The following is a 20,589-nucleotide window of genomic DNA, read 5'->3' on the forward strand; positions in this document are numbered from 1 at the left end:
CTCCAATTTAGGCTGAGAGCATACTCCAGAGGAATAAAAATTTGTCAACTTTTCAAAGTTAAATGCACTGGTGAACTTAAACACAAGAAAAACCTACAATTGCTTCCTTGCAAGGGTGTCTGTCTACAAGACAGGCTACGTACCTGTCCTCTCTACATATGAGCCACTAAGTCAGGAGTGGAGCTACTACACAAGTCTAGCTCTTTCCTCTCACTTACCCTAATATGAAAATCAGGGGCTCAATTAAAAAACTCCAATTCCAAAGAGGACGATTTAGTATAGTATGAGGAAAGGAACTAAGGGGTTCCTCAGATTAGCTTATAGAAGAGAAGCAATATAGAGAACAATCATAATCCACGACTTACAGGAAGGAACGTCACAGAAAGCTGGGAGAAGATGAACATTCAAAGTGACTATATTATGAAAAAGAAAAACTGGGGAGGGGTGACAGATTCCTTTGGGGAGGAAACCCTAGGTTAGGGAGCTAAGGGGTGCACCTAACAGAAAAAAAATGATTGAGAAACATAGTAGCTATGACTCTACTCTGCAGGAGAGTATTTAATATTGCAGGTCTTCACAAGTCCTGACACTGGAGCCATAATCTTTCAGGTTCCTGATGACCACCTCTCTACCCTCTTACCCCTAGGGTCAATCTGGAAAAAAAAGTAAACTGTTCGTAATTTTTAAAAATATGAACTAGCTTTATTGTGTCTTATAGGCAAAGGATGGGGAGTGAGTCTGTTCTTAACAATTCTGAGTACTGTAAGTACTGGGCTGAGAAGCAGACATCAAAGATAAAATTGCTACTGGTTTAAAGCCACTGAGTAGGGACTGAAATCTCAAAGTTCCACCTGTCAGTCAGTATCTGCACCTAAGTACTGAAACAAGCCAGTCAAGGGAGACAGGTAATTCCTGTCCATCTCTCCAACTGCACAGATGGCCTCCCTCTGTTAGAACATTCCTTCCAAGATATAGATGAGCCACACTAATTCTTCATGGAACTTAAGACCCACTATCTATCTATCTGGTGTTTGTCTCTTTCAATAGAATCTAAGGAAAGAGAGAAAAGAAGAGAGTGAAAGGGAGAAAGACAGATCTGAGGGGGATATGGATGGAAGTGAGGGGGACCACGAGATAAATTCAGGGGTTTCTAAAGACTGAAGGTAAATTTGGGAATATAGACAACAAATGAAATAGGCCTTCATTTATATTTCAAAGAACATCTGGAACCTAATTTATTATGAGTTTTAAAGGCTTCCTGAAAGTTTGTGACTTTTCTTTGTTATTTTTCCTTCTTCTGTTTCACTAGCTAAACAATTCCAGAGAAGAAAAACCCCAGTAGAAACAAAGGGAGTGGTTAGAAGAAGGCAGTGGAATGGGCTACAGGTGAACTGTGAGGAAAAGGAACGATGACCTTGGCCCAGAGCCTGAGGTTTACCTGCCAGCCCCAGACCAGAGTAAAGCCTGCTTCCAGAATCTCAGGCACCACGTCTGAACTTCCCCATCACCCAATCCTGCCTCTGGGAACTCTGTTCCTGCCCTGAGTCTTTTTTTTCTTTCTTTTTTTAAACCTTAATTTTATTGTTGACACAGATGTCAACACAAATATAATTTTATTGTATTATAGACATCCCCATTTTCCCCTCTTTGACCATCTCCAACCTGCCTCTGTGCCCTCTTCCCTCTGTACATTGGTTCTTACCTCCCCTTGCCTACTTAAGGACTTTACTCAGCAATTCTCTCTCTTTCTGCATTAGAAATTTTGGCTCTCCATTGGATTATTCCCATCAACAAACATGCTCTCATGGCATGCATCTCAAAAACAAACAAAAATTCCATGACCCCACATTTCCCTCCAGCCTTTTCCTTTATTCCCATTAAGATCAAACTCCTCAAAGGAGATGTCTAGACATTGTTACCTCCAATTCTTCCACATTCTGTCTTGAATCCACTTCAATCAAATGCATCATTCCACTAAAGCTGTTCCTGACGTGCTCACCAGTGATCACCATGATGCTAAATCCAATGACCAATTCTCAGTCCTTATCTTATATGACCTATATTAGTGACCATATGTCCCAGTTTGCCCAGGACAGTCTTAGTTTTGCCTGTTCTCCCTGCCTGATTATCATTTTTAAAATATATATATTTTTATTTGGAAACAGTCCAAGTGGCCATCAGTAGATAAATGAATAAAAAAACCTGTGGTACATTTACACAATGGGATGCTATGCAGCTGTAAAAAAGAAGGATCTCATACCCTCTGAGACAGTATGGAGGGACCTGGCGACTATTATGCTAAGTGAATAAGCTAATCAGAGAAAGACAAATATCACATGATCTCACTTATTTGTGGAATCTAATGAAAAAAGAACTGACCAACAAAATAAGACCTGAGGCATGGAACATGGAACAGAATGACATATCTCAGTGTCTGTGTGTGTTGGGGGGTGGGAGAGGAGAGATAAACCAAAGAACTTATATACTTATATGCATAGCCCATGGACAGATAATAGGGTGGTAAAGGCCTGGGGTGGGGGGTAGGGGCTGGGAAGAGGGGGATAAAGGGGGGTATTGACATTTTTATTGTCAACATTAAAAAATATATATATCTAATTTTTTAGAGTCTTGACTGATGTTGCATGGCAAGTGGAGGCCAGGAGGGGGAGGGGTCCAGGACGGAAAGGAAGGAAGAGGAAACCATGCTGCAGGCCTTTCTGGGAATCTAGAGCAGAGCTTTCCAGGAAATATATGGATGTGCTGATGGAGGAGCTTCTACAGCACCTTCACCCGTAGTCAACTTGGTCAGTGGTTCCCACATTTGGGGGTAGAGGGCTCCTTTTAATATCAATAATGTCCGTGGAGCCCCACAGAACAGTATCTACACTTAAAATAATATATAACAGAAATAAATGGTTACAATATACCCAGTAATGCTTCTAAAATAATCTGTATCTTATTTATCTCTATACCATCTCTATGTTTTTGAAACAGAGATGTACATACCTCGCATATTAAGAACTATTCTAGTTAGAAGCATTACTGGTTACAATAGGCTTTATGGAACCGGTCCAGGAATCTAATCACCAAAATGGCATTGTTTTGATGAAAAATACCCTCCATTTCAAATAGTTAACTTAGAAATAAATCTCAGGGGGAAAAATGGTTTTTACAGCTGCAGATTCTCTGTGCTTCTTTCTTAAGAAAGCATGGCAGCAGTTAATTCAATCACAGAGCCATCCATTCATCTAATCAGAGACAAAAATGATTAATTTCTTTCACCTCGGACAATTTCAGTTCTCCAACAATATTCCAAATAAAATGACTATATGGTATTTTTTCTAATCTGACATAAAGGATCTAAAAATTGAAAGTGGTTCATCAGAATAAAAAAGGCTTTAAGAAGGTGAGCTTAAGTTAGGGGTGGTAATGAATAATTATGTCAATTCCAACAGGGCTTTTTTTTTCTTTCCTTTCCCCCCTCTACCAGCTATAATAAGATAAATATAACACCTAGATTCTTACAGGATGGGGGTATGCAAATGCCGGCCTAATGAGGACAGGCTTAAATAAGGAATCACCACTCTACTGAGAAGGTACTGCTCCCCAAAATGGCCCAGAATTCTGTAATGTCCACCATTTGGCCCGAATAGGTGTGAAAAGGCGCCTTAGGACTGAACATGTGGGAAGCAGCACCACGCAGAGTATTCACATTATTTCTTTCACTTTACTTTTCTTCCATAAGACAAAATGTCTTATTTCCAAAATTGGCGGGCCAAAAAGGACTCAATCTATTACAGGCAATCAAGGCTCTGACACCGTACAATCAGAATCTAAGTCCATTTTAATGAGCAATTTTTCTCTGCTGGGTAATATCAATATATTTTTTCTATGTGATCATGTTGAATTGGGCCCTTCTTTTGTTCAAAATGACAGAAATGAGAAATGCAAAAATACCCTTTCCAACAGCTATGGATACCTAAAAGTTTAAGTTTAAATACATGTAATCTAACACATCCATTTTCCAGGTGCACATTTGCATTTTACATACGTCTCTTTCTAGACACAAGTTAGAACACACTCTGCACAGGTGGCACAGAGCTCAGCACTCTGTGAAACATGGCCCTTGGATGCCACCCATCCTTGACTTCTGGTCCACAATGCAAAGAACACTGGGGTGCTCATAGCGATTGTCCGTAAAGCCTGTTTTGCTCCTAGTGTATTTCCTAAAATAGGAGAGAACACCTTCACCAGGCCAGGACTGTTGTTTATCTGGAGGGTACACGGCACCAACAAGGACACAAAATGACGACACATTCACTCATCCTCTCACATCAGGTACAAAATGAATGTTCTCAAACAAGCTTGGTATCCAGTTTTCTGGCTAAATACCAATAAGTCTTTTTTGGCCCAGACAGGAACTTTCTATTTTGTTGGGATCTTTTATCATCTTCTTTTTCCTGACAGGAAAAGCTGAGCTGTCTTAAAGTGTACATTACCCGCCCTAGCTGGTTTGGCTCAGTGGTTAGAGCGTCGGCCTTTGGACTGAAGGGTCCTGGGTTCAATTCCAGCCAAGGGCACGTACCCAGGTTGCAGGCTCGATCCCTGGCCCTGGTAGGGGCAAGTGCGGTAGGCACCAATCAGTGTGTCTCTCACACTGATGTATGTCTCTCTCTCTCTTCTCTCTGCTTTCTCCTCCCCCGCCCCCCGAAAAGCAATGGAAAATATATCCTCTGGTGAGGATTAGGGGGAAAAAAAAAAAGTGTACATTATCCTCTGAAACAGGGATTTGCAAAAAATGTTCTTCCCGGTAACTAAACCACAGTGTCTCAGTATGTCGTAAATTGGGCCTGTACATGTGCTTACCCCCTTCACTCATAACAACTCCTTCCAAATGGCAGACAAAACCGAGTCAATCACTGGGTGGTACTGGCTTTGAAGCCAGGTGGGGATCTGGGCTTGAATTCTCAAGTTCCACCACCTCCTAGCTGTGGGACTAGACAAGCCACTCAAGCCTGAGGCGCCCTCTGTAAATGGAGCTGATGAGCGCGCCTGCCCGGGCTCGGCTCGGTGTGGAAGCTGCACCGCGGCGGCTGACCCTCCTGCTTGTCTGAGTGTACGATCGTCTCTGCCAGGACACAGGGAGGGGTCTATGTTTGTAGGGCCCGAAGAACAGAAACAGAACAAAACTCTAGAACTGGACGAGGATTCAGTTTTCTTCCTCCTAGATCTTTAGACAATTGTCTGAAACGCTTAGGAGCAGTGCTGCCTGGTTGGCAGGCGGCCGCCCGTCTGGAACATGTGGTAAGTCGGGCACTCACAGGGGCAGTGCAGTCCGAGCTCCGTTAGTTCTGTGGCATCTGCCTGGGAGAGTATACAATGTCAACGCACAACTCATGTCCTTTATTTTTTTACATTGCTCCTCTGGCTCGTGGGAAATGTGAATGCTCTGAATCCAGAGCAACAGTATTCAGAGGTTTTCATGTCTATGAGGATTTTTCTCACTGCTCAACAACACCCTAGCACCCTTTTCTTTTCATCCTTTGATATGAGATGGCTATAAAAAGAGTAAAAAAGACAATATTGGGAGGGATTCACCAGTAATTACAGCAGCCTGGTTAGAAAGGCAGTGTGGAGAACACATGGGACCCGGTGAGAGGCAGCTACTTGCTCACAGCCCTTGTTTGCAGTCTCCAGAAGGTTGAAGACATTTAATGAAATCACATCAAACCCCAAACCATCAGAACCCTCTTCTGTGAAGAATACATGTTAAAACTACCCCTGATGACACCCTAGTAATGATGATAAATCTTGATTTTGAGTGTGTTGCTTTTGAAATTTCTCTCATAATAAACAAAGGCAGGTTGGAGACTCAACCACCATCTGCAGAGGCAGGTCATAGAACATGGGAAAGATCACTTCAGAATCACCAGTAGACTGGGGTTCGAATTCTAGTTTGTCATTGACTAGTTTAAGCCTTACTATTGTTTCCACAGATCAGTTTCCTTATCTAAGAAACAGACAACAGTATCGACCCTGAAGGAGTCTGGCAACCAGAGGCCATGCAGGGATGCAGCGAGAATAAGCTTCCAGGGGGATAAGTAGGTGGCTGGACACAGTATGTATGGACATATTTATATGACATTCTTTCAGTATTGCTAAAAAACATACAGCAGCTTGCGATACAAGGAATCCTGATTCTTAGTATCAGACTTTATCTATGTAAATATTCTAAGATGGTACACTTCAATATACTCTTGGGGGTAGAAGAAAGCTTTCCCATACCTCCTGTTATCCCAGCTTGCCTAATATCCGTATCATCTACATCCATCTCTCTCTACCCATCTATCTATCATAGCACTTACTGACTTGCTATAATTATTTCTTTTTCTTACATCTAAATACCAGCTTTATCATGCATTAAATGCAGGCACAGGCCAAGCTGGACAACCACAGGCCTCCCTCTAGTAAGCGTCCTCAAATCAGGGAGCCAGATATGTGTATGCTGATGAGGATGAGCTATTGTAAAAGGCTTTAATGATTTCTTTTTATTAATGAGTCCCTGGATGGTGGGGACAGTTTTACTTCTCTTTATGTCTCTGACGACTTGATTAGTATGGCACATACAGAGCATCTGGTAAATGCGTCCCGAATATAAGTGTAAATTAATGAGAAGTCATCATGTTTAAGTACAATTGTGGCATTGTCCCTGGCCATTTCCAGACTTCACCAATGAAATTTATTTCATGTGGTGCTATTTCGGTCTGACACAGTAGTTAATGATGGTCCTTAAATGCCTTCTATCTTTCCCCCCATTATTCTATTAATTTCTTCTTAAAAATACTATAATTTTGCTGCTTTTGTTACCGTTGTAACTAGCTAGTTAATATTAATAACAGGAATAAAGCAAAGGGGAGGTTAGACATTATAAGCATGGTCATCTGGGAAGCTTCACCAGGAAGCTACAACTTCACACTTCACAGGGAACCACCAGTCCATTCCCTGCAGATCACTAGGGAAAGGGATCCAACCAAGGGGAAGATGGGTACATGCCCAGTGAAGCTGGGGTGATGTAGGGAAGGTGCTTCCTACCAGTCTAGCCTGGGAAACCATGGATTGGCTAGGGGGGTGGAGCCACTACAAATAGGGGGGAAATCCTGAAGGATTCATTAGTTAAGCTCTTAGTTAAAATCCCCAAAGAAACTCTCTCTGTTGTTCCTCTTACCACTTGGGGGCTCCTGTTTCTTGCCTGCTCCATGACCTGCACTCACCTGTCCTCCCTCCATAGCTATGTGGCCCTAGCAGCCCCCATGGCCACGTGGACCCCACACACAATGGACTGCAGCTGGGAACACAAGCTAACCTATCTAGATGCTGGGCTGGATCAGGGCTTTGATCTTAGCCCTGATGAAGACAAAAACGGGACTTTTCCATGGTGAAACAGAGGGAAATGGGACCTTGCAGGGGAACTCCCTCAGTGTTACATCATCAATAAAGCTTTCCACAATACTTATCCTCCCACGGGGGCCTCAGAAAGTTCTTGTTCCCGAGGCACCCCAAGAAACCCACTCCCACCAGTGACAGGTGCGGACACAGAGGACACCCCACGGATAACACTTTCACATTTCTTCTAACCCCTTTTTTGTCCATTACTTACATCAACTTATAAAGTATCTCTTACGTGAAAGGCATTAGGAAATGATATAAAAATGAGTACGTTATGGTAGGAGGGAGGTTTTTAAAGAAGTTTAAACTATTATATTACAAGCCAAAATGAAATAATTTATATATATATTATTTTTAATCCTCACCTGAGGACATGCTGAGAGAGAGAGAGAAAGCAGAATAGTGGTTACCAGGGGCTGGGGGGAAAAGAGGTGAATTATTATTATTTAATAGGCCAAGAGTTTTGGTTCAGAATGATGAAAAAGTTGTAGAGAGGGACAGCGATAATAGTTGTACAACAATGTGAAGGCACTTAATGCCTCTAAACTGTACACTTAGAAATGGTAAATTTTAGGCTATGTGTATTTTACCACAATCAAAAAGGTCAAATTAAAATCAATTCTTGGTGTAAAGTTAATTGGTAAGCAGAGTCTTTAATCAATAGGTATTACAGGCAGAACTGTAATTCTTGTATTCTGCAAATCCTTCTTCACTGTCACATTCTTAGAAAACAAAACAGGATTCAAGATCTGATATGCTGACATGACCCTGTCTGGAGTAAAAGCTGAACGAACAGTTACAATAAGGTCCAAAGTGGAAGAAGGCCAATTTTTACTAGACTTTGCACTCACAGCAAAGTATAAGCTGTTAAGGGGTCCCCATTTCTTATCAACAAAACTGAGATGAAGAACACCACAATCACTGTTTTCCTGGAATTACTACTTTAAAAACATCGGGGGTGACAGAAAAGATGAGATGATTAAAAAAAATGGACCCCTACACTTATTTTCAGAGGTAAATGACTCAGTAATTAGGAAAAGGTGAACATTTTCTAAGTAGAAATGAATTAAAATATTTCAGAGTGAACAACACAGTAATAAGAGGAAATAATTGGTAAATGACATTCATGAGTGCCTCTATTTGCCCACCCCCAAACTATAAACAGATAACCAGTATGATCCATGAAAGTAGTATTTCCTACTTCCCTGTGACCTACATAAAGACGTCTAATGTAGTAAAAGGCTTGAGGGAAAGAAGCATTCTTCAGGGGAGCATGAGAAACAGCTGAAATGAGGCCAAATATCTTAATGCCACTGTGGTTTTCTTCATTTTTTAACTGATTTCAGATTTACCTTAAGGGATCTTCCTGCATCTCACTACCTCCATCCCACACCCTTAGCTTAGGGTGATGTTTGGTGCCCTAAACTATTAAACAATATATGATGTTAAGATATTTGACTATAGAAGGAATTCAATACTGCCATATGGTGCTGGATATTTATTCTTTCCAAAATCTCTCCTTGAGAAAGATGCTCAACATCATTAATCATCAGGGAAATGTAAGTCAAAGCCATAATGAGATGTCGCCTCACACCTGTTAGGATGGCCACTATCAAAAACCAGAAAGAAACAAGTGTTGGTGAGGATGTGGAGAAACAGGAACGAACCCACAAGCACTGTTGGTGGGATTGTAAAAATTGTGCAGACACAGTATGGAGGTTCTTCAAAAAATTAAAAATAGAACTGAGTATTTATCTAAAAGTATGAAGATAGCCTGGCTGGGCGTGGCTCAGCGGCTGAGAATGACCTAGGATCCAGGAGATCCATCCTGGTTTGACTCCTGGTTGGGGCACGTGCCCAGGTTGTGGGCTCGATCCCCAGTAGGGGGCATGCAGGAGGCAGCCGATCAATGACTCTCATCATTGATGTTTCTGTCTCTCTCCCTCTCCCTTCCTCTCTGAAATCAAAGATATATTTAATAAATAAACAAACAAACAAACAAATAAATAAATGTATGAAGACAAAATCAGGAAGAGATATTTGTGTGCCCATGTTCACTGCAGCATTTTTACAATAACCAAGGTGTAGAAACAAGCTTAACATCCACTGATGGATGAGTGGATAAACAAAATGTGATATGTACATACAATGGAGAATTATTCAGCCTTTAAACAGAAAATCCTGCTATATGCTACAACGTAAATGAAATCTGAAGACACTATGCTAAGTTAAAGAAGCCAATCACAAAGAGACAAATATTGCAGGGATCCACTTATATGAGGCATCTAAAGTAATCAAAGTGATAGAAACAGGAAGTAGGTGACTGCCAGGGGCTGGGGAAGGGGCCATGGTGAGTTGTTCAACGGAGACAGAGTTTCCATCAGGCAAGATGAAAAAGTTCTAGAGACCTGTTGTACAACAGTGCATATAATTAATAATACAATAATGCAGACTTAACAATTGTTAAGAGGGTAAATTTAACTTAGGTGTCATTTACCAGCATTAAAAAAACAACAGCCTAGCCTGGCTGGAGTGGCTCAATTGAGTGTCGTCCTGTGCACCAAAAGGCTGCAGGTTCAATCCTGGCTCGGGCAGTAGGGAAGGCAACCAACCAATGTATTTTTCTCTCTCCCTTCCTCTCTCTAAATATGCCCTTGGGTGAAGATTAAAAAAAAATAATAATAAAGTAAATCAAATCAAATCAAAGTTGCATGTATAATACTTTCTTACTGTACCATCCACCTCAGTCTGAAAATTAACCTGAAGTGCACACATACAGTGATGCTTCCCTCTTCCTTGTTCTACCAGTGCATCGGATTGAGGAAACAGGATTGTTCTTACCCATTTGTTTAAAAAAAGAAACAGAAAACAAAACAAAATGAAAAAACTAAAACCAAAAAACCTAAGAAGAATGTACTTTTAGCTTAAACCAAAAAGAGAATGACAACAATAAAATGTCAAACAGTGGTATTTGTTCTTTACACCTTTGCTTTATTTCTGTTAAAATTACTATACACAAGTCCCATGCCTAGGACAGGGCATCTCTAGAGTCTAGAGGCCATGGTAGATGACTTCAAACCAGCTCGGCCAAAGATGGTGAGGAGTCTCTGATTTTATGTCACCTTCTCCAAATTCCAATATTGCTTTGGTACTGTGTTTACTGTCCCATCTGGCTCTGACCTGTCCTTTTCAACCTCAAATCCAACCAGATATGTCAAGACACAGTATTCTCTCCAGGGTCCTGTGCCTTTGCTCTGGTTCCTCAGCTCCCTGCCTGCAATGCCTCCCCACCCCACACCCCCGCCCCCGCCCCAATCACCACTCTTTCACCTATTAAAACGTCACTCTTATAGCAAGGCCTGGTTATTTAATCACACTTATTCCCACTGTCCCTTCCACTTCCACAGCTGGTTGTTTATAAGCTGATTTCCTCCCAAATGAGTGGAAGCTCCAAAAAAAGGAAAAATAAAACAAAAAATCCCATGTACTATTGATCAGTGACTAACAGTATGTTCATATAGTATTCACTCAACAAAAAATTTACAGAGTGTTGGCTCTTGAATAAAATCAATACAGGCAATGGGGGTGTGTGTCAGAATTAATTTCTTTTCATAATAGTACAAGGTGATCAAGGAAAAAAGAGATGCCTACTTTCTAGAGTGTGGAAGCCAGTGTAAGTCTTGAAATTAGAGCTCATGTCATAAATTGTTAAAATTGTGAAGCATTAGGGTACATTAAATTATTTAAATCCTTTCATACAAAAGCTGTGAAACGAACAAAAACAAGCCTTTCATATACTTAAGGAAAAAAAACAAAATAAGGGGATCTGAGGAGAAAATGAAAGCAGGATTCCACCCCTGCTCACTAATTTTAAGGATTTCATTAATAACATGAGCCATTGATCCACATAAAAATATGAAAGTGATTTATATGCAGATCAGTAGAAAAACATTTTATCTTCATTCAAAATTGCAATATCAAGGACAGAATGCTAATCTCACAGGTTAGGTTATATTGTCAAACAAGGAAAGAAAATTTGATTTATTTCTAGATGCATGAAAACAGGCAATAGCTTCAGATCTTCAATAGTAAACTAGGGCCACATTCATCCCTGTGCTAAAGTATATAAGAATGAAATAAAAATTGCCTAACTCTTGCCCTCTTTAGTTTTCCTTAAAGCAAGATTCTTGAAAATACCACTCAGGTAACAGACAAGCAGGAGCTGACAAGAGAGCGGGAAGCGGGTGCAGGTGGAGTTACACCAAGTATACATTGTGGGTTCTGTCTCTGGCTGCACAGCTTTGATAGCTTCTGCCTATCTCTTTCTGTATTAAAAAGAATCATATGATTCTTTTTAATGCAAGAACATTAAGGTTTATAATTCAACAAAGAAAATATCCGAAAACTACTTGTTTCCTTATCAATATTGAGTCCTTAAGAAGAAAACCTAGACTGATTTGGACGATGACTCTAAGTATAGATGTGAGAAACAATATGAGTAATAACTACTGTTTCGTAAGCCCTTCTCTGTGCCAAGAACCAGACTAAACCCTTTATAAACATTGTTGAACATACTCTTCATAAGAACTTTTACAGATTAGGTAGTAAAGGCCCAGAGATGTCAAAAACTCGCACAGGGTCATACAGTAGGTAAAGAGAGAGAATGGGTTCAGCTGATTTTAAATCCAGATCAATGGCTATATTATTTTAACATATCCTGCCACCTGGGTTTGGGGTTTGCACTGGTGTTATTACCAGTCTACTGTGTTGGCCACTTTTACATCTGGCTGATTGACTTTGGCCATTTAATTATCATCAGCACCTTTAGAAGAACATAGGATAAAAAAGAAGTTGACAATTGAAATTCAAGCTCTATGTAGTAAATAAAGAACCACTGTTTTTAAAAAAAGTTAGGATATATATGCCCTTATTGGTCTCCCATTCATTCTCCAAATAATCAAGAGTTTGTACTATCATAAATATTCGACTGGAATCCAAAACACTGTCTTCAGTGTGAGAGCATCTATGAGGGCATGCCCAAGAGATGCTGAGTCTGGTCACCTACTTTTCCAGTGAGATGGGCGACTCTGCCTTCAAACTAGGGTTTCCTCCCCTGGAACATAAGCAACACCTGCAAGCATCACCCCGAAAGCTTGATTCACAGATACTTGACCTCTGGAAGGAGCCTGCTACCAGAGCCCTTTTGCTTAATTTGCTTGGTGACAGCTATTAGTTCACCAAACAGGACAAAACATCATACTTCAGTATGAAAAAGCTGGTGGGACCATTCAAGTCAGACTCTGTGTACTTGCTCTGCTCCTACAAGGCCCACTGCAGTACGGCGCCCCCACGGCTAGTGGCTACCACACGCACGCCTCACACAGTGCTCTACGCAACAGATTGCTTCTTTACTTGAAAAGCTGCTAATTCCCCTCCAAGTTCCCATCCTTCAGGCCATTTAAAAGTATTCTTTCTTCTCTACCTTTATTTATAAAGCGTATGGAAACCTGAGGAGCAGCTGATGACAGAGGAGACTTGAGGGAAAGAGCTCATCATGTCTGGCAAACCTGACTGAACTCTGGACACAGGAAGGTTCCCCAAGCATGAGCCTGGTGTTCCTGACTGAGTATTCTCTGATGTAGCACCTCATGCGATCCAGTTTAACTTCTCTAGGACAATTGTAATTTTATTCAGGCTGACACCTGTGACTAAAGTACAAATTAAGTTTGGACAATGTTGTAAAGATGATGGTTGGATTTTATTTATACTGAGCAATGGGGGATTAGTTGGGTGGGTGGGCACACAGAGTGAGAATGCAGGGCTCAGGTCACGCTCATGCGTTGCTCTGGAACCCTAGTGGCTGTCACCTGCTGAGAGAGGCCACACTGGCCCATGCAGAGCTGTGGGTGGGGTAGCACCCACAGGTACCAGAAAAACCTTACTGCTTCAGATGACCCTGTAGGGGAGGATATTCATCCCTTGCCCCTGTCCATCTGAAGGAAGCACTCACTGTCTGAAGATCTTAGTATAAGTGAAGGAAAAAAAGTCACCTTTCTGATTAATGTGGGAAAGATGTTTACTGAATACGTACTAACCATTTACTGTGACAGGCACTTGCTGAGTGTGTTTACAACCTCGATGTTGTGATCACTAGGTCCTGTATGAGAGAAAATAATTTGCCCTGGTTCAAACATCTTGTAAGTGGCAGAAGCAGGATTCAAACCTAGCTTCTGCCTGATTTGGTTCCAAAGTCCTGCTCTTTTTAAACAGACAATTCATTAACCAAGCAGTATTCTTACAGTACTAGACTAGTTGAAAACTTAAAAGTATATTTATTCTTTTCATTTGGTTTTTAACTTCTGTTTCCCTTTTCAAAACACATTACTTTCCAAATTAATAGGAACATTGCTAGAAGAATAAGACGTGACAGGGTGTTTACTGTTACTGCTTCTTGGGTGGTTGTGGTGTGCGGCCCATGATTAAACCCACAGTGAAAGTATGGCAGAGGCCCAGCGTGACACATCCCAACATGTTTGATGGTTTGAAGGGGGAATTACCAAGGTTTTGCAAAACTTAAAAACCTTGTGCAAGACCTGGATAGTAAATATATATATATATATATTTTTATATATTTATATATACAACTGTTTTAAAGTGTCAAGTTCTGCCTAACATGCAATGTTCACAAAATGGAATCATTCAAAATTCAGAAACCTGAAACAATAAACTCAGTTTCTCCACTGCAGTGGTGTCAAAAACTAGAAATACAACTGCAAAACACTGTGAAATGTTAACCAATTATTTCTCCTAAGAGCTCTAGGAATATGAAAAAACAAACTGGAGATTAACTGAGTTTTTGGTAACTAGTGAATGTCAAGGGGAAAGGAGAAGGAAGAGAGTGATGAAGGGAGACTGAGACGGGCATTGAGAATGGAAACTTCTCGAATGGGGAATGTCATGATAATTCTTGATGGAAAACCCAGGAAATAAAAGACTGATTTTCAGGGTGAGCTGGAATTAGAAATGGTGTTGTGTATGCTGTGTGTATATTCCTTAGAAGTTCTTAGAAGACAGACCTACATTTGTAAAATTGGTTTATATAAAAATTAGTTTAATGGTATATGTACGAAAATGGAAAAGGCTATGATGATAATATGTGAGCACGTAGCAAGGATTTTATAACAGATTGGATCAGGTAGTTTCAGGCTCATATACCTATACAGACAAAGGCATTACTATTCTAAAATTTGCCTCTTTTGAATGTTACATAAAAGGTAGATACTCTAAGAAAATGCATTAAAAAACAGATTATAGGAGATAATAACCTCCCCAGCCCGGACGGGAAGCAGTGTGTGAATACTTCAGGAGCATATTGGCCCTGAGCACTGAGGCACTGTTCATACTTGTCTAATACAGATTTTCTGGGCACCACTAAGTCCAATGTGTTTTTTCAAATACTATTTTCTTAATGTTTTTCTGTAGGCAAAAATATCAAAGAAGAGAGGCAGAAAATGATCTCAGAAAAAAAGAAAACCCCAGGAAGAAAGCTGTCATGTTCTGTGTTTCAACTTCACAAAAGAATTCTGAGTAGAGGCGTGAGCCTTTCAAATTGCTTGTCACTCAGGATATGAAATTCTAATCTAGTGGCGCAGCCGGTCGAGTCTCAGACTTCATCAAATATGCTGACGAGCTAGAACAGGAGGAGGTTTACTTCCTTACTTCTGGTTTCCATCTTCAGTTGGCTCCTTTCTTGCGGACTATGACAGTCACTCGCCATGCAAGCTATGAAATTCCAAGATGGGCAGAAGCAGTGGGCACCTAACTGAGTTTATGAGATGAAAAGTGACATCACCCCACCGTACCTCAGGGAATTGGTGAATTTTATATAAAGCCTATTTATAAACCACTGAAAGTGATACCTGCATTCATCTTGCTCTGTGACATCATTTCCTCATCAATAATTTAAGCCTAAGAAATAGATTAAAGGGACTCTGAAAGGACTTCTCACACATGGAAAAACAGAAACCAACTAAACCCTCCAAATATCAATTTGGTCCTCTTACCTTGTTCTTTGATCTGACGGATTTGCTTCACAGTTTCTTTTAAGATTGCACATTTGTCAGGTTTGAAGTTAAAGTTGTCTATATCGTTAAAATTTGCAAATATCAGCTCTGCAAGTTCTTCGATATATTTATTTTCCTGTTCACGATTGCGTTTCTCAGTGCTCCTCTTGGGGCTAAAAAAAAGAAACACGGTTTTATTACAAATTTGAGGAAGAGCTATTATGAAAAAGGTAAGCATGTTAAACAAGTTTTTTAATACAAAGACAGCCCACAGAAGTTACTTATGTAAACACAAGAGTACTCTGGGGGAAAAAAGCCTGAATTTGCTCTAAATGGTGCATGTTTTTTTAAAAAATTAAACTTACCCCAGTTTATAATTACACATTTACTTTTGTGATCATTCATCCAATGTGCTTAATGTTTCCACGAACAAGGATCAGACAATTTGCTCATCCAGTACTTGATACAATGCTTGGCTATGAAATTTGTTGAGTAAATAAAGGAATGTTTTAAAAAAGTTAAGGGAGGTTACATTTATAAAAATTTTAAAGGTTATTTTAGATCAGTAAAAGAAGGAAGGGAAATTAACTTAATCTAGTTAATATAGGAATAAATTTCAATAATTTTTCGGGAAAGCATAAAAAAATAAGACAAATAAATCTACATAATTTCAGAGACTTCTTTAGGATGCTAGTAATCAAACCAAACAGCCTTTTTAGATAAGGCAAAAACAACAGTACCACTAGAAACAAAAGCGAAACTGACCCAGGGTACTTGTCAACCGTCTAAGCTGAATGACATGCAAAATATAAACAAACAGTCCCAGTTCAATTAAAGTTTTAAAAAGTTAAGGGAAGGGGGGGAATTGGCAAGATCTTCTCATTTGAATTTGATAAACAGCAAACTCAAGAGTTCCCTTTGATAATAAGAGTGGACCTTTATTTTCTCAAGTATAGTAGAGGACCCACTAAAAGACATTCGAACAATACAACACATAAACAAAGCAACTTTAATCTAGCAGCTTTCCATATTTTTATTTATTTATTTTAAAATATGTTTTTATTGATTTCTTTTTTTAGAGACAGAGAAAAGGAGAGACAGAAACATCAATGGGAGAAATATCGACTGGCTGCCTCTTGCACACCCCCTACTGGGGATTAAGCCTACAACCTGGGCATGTGCCCAACTGGGAATCGAACCGGTGACCTCTTGGTGCACGGGTTGATGCTCAACCACTGAGACACCCGGCTGGGCCAGCTTTCTGTATTTTTAACAAATTTGTATTATTAATTTGCAACAGATTTCCATATATTAGCTTTATTTTCACCAACTAATAAACCAAAGGTAGAATTCAATTTCTCCATTTTATAGTGGTTACATGATTTGTCCAAGATTACCCAGTGAGTTAATCGTAGAGCAAGGACTGGTATTTGGTTTCCTATCTCCTGTTTATTCCTAGCTTCTAGTTGATTAAGTACAGGGAAAGGGAAGGAGTGGTTGGAATCTGTGAAGGAACCAAGTTCCCTTCTGACCCCCACCCCCACCCCTGCCTCCCTCCATCACTCCCCTCCCCAAACACTCCCCCCCACCCCCAAAGATAATAAATAAATGACAAATAAGTGAAGGGGGAGCTGTGTTACAAAGATGGGAGAGCACCAGGGAGGGGGCATGAGATGTGCCGTCCCCCGACCCCAGCCCCAGCTGGGTATGAGAACGCTCCTCTACTGGGACACTCTCCAGTTTACCACACTGCCTCCAAGAGGCAGTCGACAGAGGCTGTGGTTAGCCAGGAAGTACTAGGGAACCTAGAGGCCACACACAAGAGCTGGGATGTGGACAGTGGTGACTTAACAGGCTTATTTTGCTTGGCACCTACAAGGAGGAAGGGAAATATGAAATACTGGCTCTGTGCTCTTTCTCCGTCTCTTCCTCTCCTAATGACTATTTCCAGTCCTCTGCCCTACCATTCCCCGTCTCATCATTTTACTGGCGATTTAACAGAAGTTGCTGTTTTTATTTAAATTTTAAAGTCATGTATATGATTTAAATCATCAAAAGAGTGAAGTTTGTCTTCTACCTTTGCTCCCTGTTTGTCTCGTTTCCATCTTTCCATATGGGTAACAACTCTTACACGCTTTTAAATTATCCTAAAACAATACAAATATAGATTCTTACCTTCCTCCCCCTTTACACAAATGGTAGTACTCCATAAACATTTTTTAAACCCTGCCTTTCCTCTGTAACAATACTCTTATTTTTTTCATATCAACCCATTAACGGTGTCGATACTCTTTTTCAGAATAACCTGCACTGTGTCCCAGGTTATGGATGTTTAAATAGTTCAAATAACTGCCATGAGCATTTAAGGTTTTTCCTTACCTTTTGCCATTATGAACAATTTTGCACGTGCAGAAGAATACTGCTGGAAAATTCCTCGAGGAGGAGCACTGCCAGTTCAAAGGGGCTACGCATTCGCAGCTCTAAGAGGCGCTGTGAAATTACGCGCACGGGGGCCGTAACAGCTCGTACTTCCACCCGTAAGACGACATGGGACTTGCTATAAAACTATCGGCTGTACTCATTGAAGAGCCACACTCTTTGTTACCAACTCAAAAGTAAGGGGGTTTAACAGCTCATGTCTTGCTCATCAAAAAAAAAAAAAAAAAAGAGAACAAAACTGGTTTCATAAAATTAACAGGAGATCTTTCTAGTATGGGATCTTCTTGCCTTTATGACATTCTGGGATCAAACAGAAAAGACAAGGTGACAAACTCACGATGATGGGATAAACAGGTTTTAAGAGTCAAGTACACAGGGGATATCAGACAAATGCAGTTTTCTTAGAAAGAGTAACACCACCAGTCACTGATTAGCATCTCCAAAGCGTCAGCTAAATAACACACATTCAATCAACTGTTAAGGATTCAAGTCAGTTGTAAAATCAGTGCTACAATATCAAAGAAGCCGCATGTGGCTTTCGTGGGCAATACTCTAACCTGGGTCCGAGCTGGTCAGGACATTCCTTGCGCTTTCTTGTCTCTGCCCTGGATGGGTCAGAGGTATTTTCTCCCATCCCACTCATCTTGAACACATATCAGCAACTAAAACAGAAAACAAGGGGGAAAAAGTGAAGAGCTGATGATCAAGTGGCTGATTAATTTATCAACAATGAAAAAACTTTGTCTTCAATCAGAAATCTACAATAGTTCAGACAGATGTGCATGTATAACTTCTAACAAAAAGGCTGCATTTTTTTTACCTTGTTAAAAGGTTAAGCAAACGTAAAGGTTACCATTTAAAAAAACAAACAAGCCTACTTCACTGGGCCTATACTCTAACCAGGAGTTGTATTTCATCAGACTGTAAACCACAATCTGCTAGCCCTGGGTTTCTGCTGCAGCCTCCAGTTTCAGGAGTGATCTTGCACCATGTGGAAACTACAGGTGTTGTAAGGGGCTCCTCCCAGTCTCTGTTTTGGGTTGGCCAATGTGAGGTCTGTGCTGCAATAGCTCACCCATGATAGACATCCCCGGGAAGAGGCAGTGCCCCACTAAGTTGAATGTTTCCAAATCCAACCAGGTACATACGACACCCCTCTACGCCTAGGCCCACACAAGGCCACCTCCTAAGGAATGGCCCTTCAACAGGAGGTTCCTGCCTCACTGCCCCTCCCTCAGTGCTGTCTCCAGGGCAGCTCACCTACCTGAGCACACCTCCCAGACACAGTTTCCTCTCACATCCCTCCCCCCTTCCTTTCCTCCCCCCCTCCCTCCCTCCCTCTGTGGATTCTTGCAGCTATCACTCAAGGGCTTAAGATGTACTAAAAAATCAGGTAACATTATTGACCCTAACTAAGGAGGACAATTACTGGCTCCTGCTGGCTGAAGTCCTCTCGGTAAGAAAATAAAAGGACATAATGTTTAAATACGCCAAGACCTAGAGAAACAGAGGCAGAGTTCTCAACAAACTAAACAAAGGGACTCACAAGGATTTTGAGGACATAGAAGGTGGTTGTTATTCAAGGTGCTCAATAACTGCTCAGCACCCCCCTTCAATAAAATAAATAAAAGGCAGCCCAAAAGCTTTTAGCTGGCATGTAAAATCTTCCCTAGAGTTCCAATTCTATGCTATTTCCCCCGCCTTCTGTCCCCTAGGCTTCTAAAATCACCTTCGCCCTCCTTAACTTTCTGTAGCGCCTTTTCCTTTCCAGATTGAAAAAATCAGAGGGAAGGACAAGTCGGTAGGAAGGTGAAGGATTTGAGGAAGAGGCTAGACAGCAACAGGTTCATCAAGAGCAAGAACAAAGAGGAAGGTGAGCTATGAAAACACCACCTGAGAGTGACCACTGTATCGTTGTCACCTACCTATCAAACGGCCCCGCTGCTCCCTCCGTGTAATCTAGGATGCTCAGTCTCACTACAATCACTCCTTCTGGCCCCAGCTCCAATCCAAGGAGGCAGAGGAGTTAATTTTTTTTTTTAGGAGTCCTGTAAGTAGGATGAAGAAACACTGTAGCGGTCCAGAGAGTTTGTACCAATTGCACACTGTATTCACAGGTCACACAGGAGGGAACAATACTGAAAGCCAAGGCCTGAGCTTCCTGCTGCCGGGGGCAGTGTAACCAAGTCTCAAGGTCCTGTGCTCTCATCACAATTTTGGGCTGATAAGTATAATCTGTATTTAGTTACTATTCATTTAGCATTCACTATGTACCAAGAAATTTACAGATAGAACTTAATCATCAAAACCGGACTATGAGAGGCAGTAGAGCTGAGAAGCGAATGACTGATATCCATGGTCCAAGCTCCACCACTAGGTGAGACCTTAAGAAGTTGCCTCTCTCATGCCTTAATTACCTCTTCTGTAAAATGGGGGTAATCATTAGCATCTCCAGCACAGGGCTAATGAGAGGATTAACAAACTGCAGAACTGGGACTGATGAACACAGTCCGACACACTCCGGCTCTTCACTGAAATGTCTGGCAAAGGGTCTCTCATCCAATAAGCCTAATCACGCAGTCACAGGTGAGGTGGGGGAAGCAGCAAGGCGCGGACTGCACGGCTCCCACGCCTGACCCTC

At 41.0% G+C, this 20,589-nt stretch overlaps 1 protein-coding gene across 7 annotated transcripts in view; it reads right to left on the reverse strand.

The window, feature by feature from the left end:
* Nucleotides 1-20,589, reverse strand: part of NCOA2 (nuclear receptor coactivator 2) — a 248,877-nt gene that overhangs the window by 63,775 nt on the left and 164,513 nt on the right. For 6 of the 7 annotated variants that reach the window (XM_081117376.1, XM_081117371.1, XM_081117377.1 and 3 more), the window contains exons 3-4: nt 18,506-18,610; nt 15,510-15,682 (exon numbers count right to left, since the gene is read on the reverse strand). In XM_081117376.1, coding sequence (XP_080973502.1) covers nt 15,510-15,682; nt 18,506-18,591 — 259 coding nt within the window. In that variant the 5' untranslated portion in view covers nt 18,592-18,610. Of the gene's footprint in view, nt 1-15,509; nt 15,683-18,505; nt 18,611-19,873; nt 19,951-20,589 lie in introns of those variants that run through there. The other variant, XM_081117375.1, reaches the window with a different exon arrangement.

The sequence above is a fragment of the Miniopterus schreibersii genome, assembly GCF_964146895.1.
Source record: "Miniopterus schreibersii genome assembly, chromosome: 17".
NCBI lineage: Eukaryota > Metazoa > Chordata > Mammalia > Chiroptera > Miniopteridae > Miniopterus > Miniopterus schreibersii.